Source organism: Physeter macrocephalus, chromosome 9, assembly GCF_002837175.3.
Source record: "Physeter macrocephalus isolate SW-GA chromosome 9, ASM283717v5, whole genome shotgun sequence".
NCBI lineage: Eukaryota > Metazoa > Chordata > Mammalia > Artiodactyla > Physeteridae > Physeter > Physeter macrocephalus.
This window is the reverse complement of record NC_041222.1, coordinates 86,503,065-86,510,659: the sequence shown is the minus strand read 5'-3', so window position 1 is coordinate 86,510,659 and position 7,595 is coordinate 86,503,065. Positions and strand designations below refer to the sequence as shown.

The following is a 7,595-nucleotide window of genomic DNA, read 5'->3' as shown; positions in this document are numbered from 1 at the left end:
ATAAAGCTTCAAGCACAGCCCCCTTTTTGGAATGGATTTCTGGAGCTTGTTGCCATTCATCAAAGAAGCACTCTTCTTTTTCGGAAGTAGGTTTTCAACTTAACCCTGGCTGAGAAAGACTGTTGTAAATTAGCAGGGAAGAGACCCTCACTGGCTCTGGGCAGAAGTTCCTATGCAGAAATTTTTTTTTTTTTTTTTTTTTTTTTGAGGAACTGCATTGCCACAAAGGCACTTGTCATGGCTGCTCTGTTGATTTGAAAAGAAAAAAATACCCTGGAAATTGGTATTTTATGTTCACCTGGGAGTGACTATTTCCCCTTCTTCTTCTTCTTCCTTTTTTTTTTTTTTTTGGCTATTTAACAATTCCTGCTGCTTTCCAAATCAGAATTCATGAGGATCCGCTGAAGATCTTATTCTTAAAAATCCTTCGTCACATTTTAACGCTGCGCCGTCAGACACTTTTCCAGGCTCACACAGATGGGCTGAACAGGGAAGAAAAAAAAAACCCTAGCATAGAATAATGGTTTTCAGAAAGTTCATCTGATCATCTGAAGGAACTGGATTTACCTCTGGCACAAATGCTGAGGGGGGTCGGGGGATGGGGAGGTGAAAAACCAAAGGTTGGAAGGAAATATCTGGAAAGGTAGAGAAAGGAAATTTGAGAATTGATTGGCTCTAGTGTGCTGTCAGTGGGTGTATGTGGTTTTTTCTTCTTTTTTTCTTTTTTTTTTTTTGGCTATTTAACAATTCCTGCTGCTTTCCAAATCAGAATTCATGAGGATCCGCTGAAGATCTTATTCTTAAAAATCCTTCGTCACATTTTAACGCTGCGCCGTCAGACACTTTTCCAGGCTCACACAGATGGGCTGAACAGGGAAGAAAAAAAAAACCCTAGCATAGAATAATGGTTTTCAGAAAGTTCATCTGATCATCTGAAGGAACTGGATTTACCTCTGGCACAAATGCTGAGGGGGGTCGGGGGATGGGGAGGTGAAAAACCAAAGGATGGAAGGAAATATCTGGAAAGGTAGAGGAAGGAAATTTGAGAATTGATTGGCTCTAGTGTGCTGTCAGTGGGTGTATGTGGTTTTTTCTTCTTTTTTTCTTTTTTTTTTTTTTGCTACAGGAAGTGATTTGCAGTGCTCACCGAGCCTTTGTTGAGAAGGGTCTCCTCTCGGAGTGAGTCATGCTTTTGCTGTGAGCAGCCCCAAGCAGCTGGGCGCTCATCAGAGGAAACTATGACTTTTGCAAAGCAAACGTGCCGCCCTCAGCAGCCGAGTCCGGGGCCGGGGCTGCGCGGCCGCGGCCGTGCGGGGTGTTAGCGGTGGTAGACCGGCGCCGCTGCTCGCGCCCCCCCAGCCGGCTGTCCCGGCCGCTCCGTCCCGCCCCGGGGACCGCGGCTCGCCTGCTATGCGCGGCAGCCCGCGCCGGGGCCGGCACCTGCAGCGCCCGGGCGGATGCGGCGAGCCCTCGGAGGGGCATGCTTCCACGCACCAAGTACAATCGCTTCAGGAATGACTCGGTGACATCGGTCGATGACCTTCTGCACAACCTGTCGGTGAGCGGCGGTGGCAAGGTCTCGGCGGCGCGCGCGGCCCCGGCGGCGGCCCCCTACCTGGTGTCCGGAGACGCGCTGCGCAGGGCGCCCGACGATGGGCCGGGCAGCCTGGGCCACCTGCTCCACAAGGTGTCCCACCTGAAACTCTCCAGCTCGGGCCTCCGCGGCCTGTCGGCGGCCAGAGAGCGGGCGGGCGCGCGGCTCTCGGGCAGCTGTAGCGCTCCCAGCCTGGCCGCCCCGGACGGCAGCGCGCCCCCCGGCCCCCGCGCCCCGGCCATGCGCGCCGCCAGGAAGGGCCGACCCGGCGACGAGCCGCCGCCCCGCGCCCCGCACGCTAGCGACCAGGTGCTGGGGGCCGGAGTCACCTACGTCGTCAAGGTGGGTGCGGGCGCGGGCTGCTGGGTGGGAAAGCCCGGGCGAAGGGGCGTCCGGCACAGTGGGTCGCCTTGGAGGCCGGGAGGTGCGCACTCCTTCGCAGTCAGCTCGCCTGGCTGCGGGGACCCGGCACAGCAAAAGCGCCCGTTGCGCATCCATTGGGAGATGGTTTGAAATCGGTGACCTCACTCTGTCCTGGTTTCCCTTGGCTCCTCTCCTTTGGCATGCCTTTGCCACCTCGCTTTGCCATGTGTCCGGCCAGTACCCCTCTCGGCATGGACCACTGTCCTTGGAAACTGTGCATCAGGCCTACCTAGGGTACAGTGAACATACTTGGGGGAACTGGGCAGCCCCTGCGATGAGAAAGGCAGGTGGTGTCACTACTTCTGCTGTGTTTGCCCCAGGCGGCAGGGTAGGTGGTTTCATTTCTGCCACAGCAAGAATTTCCAGCTCCTTGCAGTGCAGGCCAAGTGCTGTCCTTGCTTTATACAAGATGGGCCATACTTTCTTACCCAGCAAGGTTTTCTTTAGTGTCTGCCTTTCATTCCAGACCTAACTGTGTTGGTTAACAGTAGCAGAAGGAGAATTTGGGACTGTTTTTCCTTGGGGACTGTAGTCTTCCATTTAAATAGGCTAAAGAGAGCTGAGCCACAGGCTGGAAAGGAGATTTTTTTCCTCCAACACAAGGAATTATACAATCACGCCGGATGTAGTCCACAAAATTCTTCCCTTATGCAAGTATTCTATGATATTTAAAGAACAAATACTCAGCCGCATTCAACTGGCCTGCCACATGCTTATCATGTCCTCCTGGCTGCCGGGCAGTAGAGAGCCACCACAGCGCTCTCCAGCTGGGCAGATAGCCTACAGACAGGGGGAAGGGGTCAAAACTACGTAATTTCAGACTGGTCACTCCAAGGCATGGCTTTTTGTTTGAAAAGAAATGAGACTCAAACTCTGTCTCCACAGTGTTGTCAACCACATTGAGAAACCTGCAGGCCATCTAGTCAGTACATACTGGCTACAGATCCAGTTTAAAAATTCTACAGATCACATCCCCAGGGAAAATGTTGTAGCTTGGTAATTTGGAACCAAATATTAAAGGAAACAGTTAACTTTGTGGGTTATCTTTAACTATCTAAAAAGTACCGACAAAGGAATGTGATCATTAGTATTAAACATGAGCCTTTTCTCCTTTTGAAGCTGCTTTTTAATTTCATCTTCATTCTTACCTTCTGAAAATGGATTAATAATATATTTTACAAAAGGCATGAAGATCAGCATAAAGTATGCACAGCAGGTTGAGTTTATTGTAAAAGAAAAAGAATATTCTTCTTGTATTTCTTCTTTAAATTATATAACCAGGAGCCAAAAGCAAAAAGAAAAAAAGAAAAAACAAAACCAAACAAAAATCCCTGACACCTCTGAGGTGAAGAGGTGATGCCAGAGTATATTACGTGGCATATTAGTATAATTGCTATCTAAAGAAAAAAACAGCCTACGTTTGAAATAGACGGATGTTGGCAAAGCTTTTTATACCTGTCGTGTTGAACATAAGAGGGTAGTTTCCAAATGGAGGGAGAATTTTCAAACTTACGCCTTTAAAGTTTTCCTTAAAAAAAAGAAATCATTCACTTTGCTTAGGGCTTTACTCTTGCTTTTTGAAGGATGAAGGCAGACATCCAGTTCTAAATGTCAGTTGTGGCTGAAGGATGATGAGCAACTAAAACTAGTCTGCTCTGCTGGGCCATTAGGTTGTGACACACCCTGCAGCAGTAGCAGCAACATTCAAATAGGCCGAAGGCTGGGTCTGCCCAGAGCCTTCTGGATTTCAGGTCACATTGTTGTGCCATGAGATTGTAGTGACCTGGGGGCATATAGCATGGCCAGTCAGTGCCCCTTGCTGTGGTCTGGTCCATCTTGGTTGGTGAATGGCGGCAACATAGGAAGTTCAGTCTTCCCTGGAGAAGTTTGAAATCACACAGCAAAGGAGACCAGACGCTAAAAGACAATTTCTTCTGTGCACGTTTGATTCACAATATCACGTGGCCCTCTGTTGGTGCGCATTTCTGAATTGCCCATGTTGAATTTAGAACCATGAACTTATTCTCTTGAAAGATCACAAAACTGAAAAAAAATTAATTTGGTATTATTTGCTGACTTGTAAACAGTTTTATTGGTATCCTTACTTTAAAAGATCTCTGGTAGATAGAAAGGGGCAATCTTTATAACATGCCTGTAAGTCAGCTGCAAAATCTAAAGGCTTAGGGTTTGGGAAAGAACTTCTTATTCTCTTTGATTTAAATGTATTTCTAAATTAAGGAAAACCCCAAAATGTTTTCCAGTTTCCTGGAAGATTCATCTGCTGTATAATTATAGATTTCCTGCCTCATAGAAATACCTACCTACAGACAATATTAAGATATTGCACACAGATTTATTCTTCAAAAATATTTTAACATAATCTACTTCCATGAAAGTGGAAATTGTAAAATCCCGAAGTCTGGCTGGTTTTGATCAATTAGGAAACATCGAACTATTTGAACAGCAGGATGTAATATTAATTAATGAAGGATTTAAAATTTAAAAATAGAAGTACCTGAGCAGCAGTAGAATTCCAAGCTCAGAGCATGTTTAATTTGTCCTTCATGCCATCTCTTGAGTCTGCTTTTAATAGCAGCATGAGGTTATGCAGATGAGGAAGAGTCCAGGCAGCCTCCAGGTTTGTATTTATTTACATCAGGAGACCCCACTGGCAGCACCTTTGTACCTGCCTAAGTATGCCTGACACTGGGTCTTTTCTTTTGGTGACACAAAAGGGAAAGAACAAGAAAATATGCCCTTTATAGACAAGACAGGAAAATCATAACAGCAAAGAGCAATGAATATTTTCATTACAATTCTATTTTAAAACTATTTTAAATTTGAACTTGAAAGGCCTAGAGAAATACAGACAAGAGTTGATTACGCTGCTGCCCGCTCTCAAATTCTATTGCCTAAAAGTCCAAGCTGGCGAGGAGCCTGAGTGCCCATGGGGGCTGATAAGAGTCTTTAGCAGGTCCCAAAGGCTCTATTTGGGTGTTCCACCTGCAGACCACAGAGAGAACAGTTTAGGAGGGAAGATAGACATGAACATTTGGGAGTCAGTTCTTCAAAATAGGCACTGGCTGAGGTGGAGGAGCCATTTGAAGACAAGCGTGGTCTTGAGGTTCAGCCTTGACACCGCCCGCCCCCCGGCAGCGGAAGGCAATACTGTGTGGGAGGTACCTGGGTTAGCTGGCAGCCCTGGGGGGGTTCCCCCAAACAAGGGCTCTCTTTACAGCACGTCACGCCACAGACTCAAAACAGGATAAAAGTGACCACATTTAGGACTGACCTGAGTGCCCATGGCAAGAATCAAGAGGCCCAAGTGTTCGCTGATCACCAGCAACACAGTGAGAAAGTAGGTTATGTGTCCGTAAATCCCGTGATGCCTGCGTCAGACAGCTGAGGTTTTGGTCTGCAAAGAGTGCTATATCTTTACTGACAATAGCTCTATGATACGAGCTGTTTACAGGAGATGTTAACAGAGAACTACTGAATTATTTCCTGGTATGCTGGATTGTTTTTCTTTTGGAATGAAGACTTGTTTTTACAAAGAGCTCTTTAAAAAATATTTTGTTTCTCCCAGTTGCGAATCTGATAATATTTAGGGTGGTATAAATTATTCATTTTATTAATAAATGTTCTATTGCTTTTTTTTTTTTTTTTTTTTTTTGCGTTACGCGGGCCTCTCACTGTTGTGGCCTCTCCCGTTGCGGAGCACAGGCTCCGGACGCTCAGGCCCAGCGGCCACGGCTCACGGGCCCAGCCGCTCTGCGGCATGTGGGATCCTCCCGGACCGGGGCACGAACCCGTATCCCCTACATCGGCAGGCGGACTCCCAACCACTGCGCCACCAGGGAAGCCCTATTGCTTTTTATAGATGGTCTTTATTAACTGTAGTCTAAAATTTATTCTCAGTTGGTATTTTTTTCACTGTCTTTAAAAATATTTTAAATCTTTTTCTTAGCAAAAATATCTAAACTTTGTTTCTTAACATTGTGTTCTTTTGATAACTGTGAGCTAAGGTCATATTAAACTGTCATCAACAAAGCTATTTCAAGTATAGCCATGATATATCATTATGGTGAGATTGATTGAATTTTGTTTTAGTTCTAGATTAAAAAATTGTTCCTTGATGTAGAATACAACTTTAAAAGTTGATTTTTTCTTAAAATTGTTGAAAAATCTCATAAATGGGTGGCTTACATGTAAATTGTCTAAATCGTTTGAAAAACAGTTTAAGAAACTCTTTTGAGATTAATAGACAAAATTACTAATTTGATCTGGACATCTCTTTTTTTATGTGACACAGGTATAACAGATGCATTAAATGTGTGCGTGCACATATACACTACATCACACATACACCACACATACAAACATCCATACCCCACACCACACACACCACACATACATACCCTGTCCCCCCACATATACACACACACACACCACATCACACATACACCACACACACACACACACACACACATACATACTCTGTCCCCCCACATATACACACACACACCACATCACACATACACCACACACACACACACACACACACATACATACTCTGTCCCCCCACATATACACACACACACACACCACATCACACATACACCACACACACACACACACACACACACATACACATACACTAGACAACTTGTAATGACTTTGGACAGGGTCGTTAGAAAATAGTAAATGTTTTATTTCCAGAAATACCTGATTATTTCATTCATCACTTTTATATTCATGTTTAAGAGAAAATAATTCCGAAAGATAAGCGTCTGATGAAACTTTAATCTCACAAAGAGTAGACTTCTTGCTCTTCTACACTACCACTCTGTTATATCTTTGAATATATGTCAAGTTTTTGGGAATACATGATAAATATCATTGAAGCAAAGTAGTGGTAATGGGACGCTTGGGCAGCAAACGTGTAAAACATGTAAGAGGCTAGCTTTCCAGCCAACAGGCCCATCCTGAAGGGTGTGTGAAGCCTGCAGCCCCTTGCTTGGTTGTCGTGTCTCCCAGCAGGGACGTGGCCTGGACTTGGAGGGTCTGGGGGGGCGCCTGGACGCTGGGACCCCAGATCCACTTGGCCACCTCCGAGTGTGGAGCTCAAGAGGTCAGCCCGCCTCTCTGGACCTTTACATGGGGCCGCAGGAAGTAGAGGGTGGGTTGTGTTCAGCCAGGCTCCTGTGGCATGGGGGAGGAGGCGGTGTCATGGCTGGGGCACTTCCTTTCTCCTGCACCTCATGCACCTGGAAGAACGGGGCTTCTGGGCTGCACCGCGGTATCAGGGTGTGCTTCTCCGGGCCAGGGCCAGACCCCATGGTGCTGCTGCCCAGAAAGTTTTGTGGGGTTCAGAGAGAAGCGCAATGAGGATTCAGCATTTTAAATGAAAATGCCCAAGGACAAATGCAGTTAAATGGAATTACTTAATTTAGAAATAAGATGGGTTCACGAAATTGAGTTATCTGTAGTGAGGTGGATGGACCTAGAGTCTGTCATACAGAGTGAAGTAAGTCAGAAAGAGAAAAACAAATACCATATGCTAACACATATATATGGA

General features: G+C 46.0%; 1 protein-coding gene across 1 annotated transcript in view; it reads left to right on the top strand.

Annotated features, from left to right (window-relative positions):
- The first annotated feature begins 1,480 nt into the window (after positions 1-1,480).
- Positions 1,481-7,595, top strand: part of SHC3 (SHC adaptor protein 3) — a 149,101-nt gene continuing 142,986 nt past the window's right edge. The window contains exon 1 of the mRNA XM_024130860.1: positions 1,481-1,936. Within this exon, the coding sequence (XP_023986628.1) occupies positions 1,481-1,936 (456 nt within the window). The remainder of the gene's footprint in view (positions 1,937-7,595) is intronic.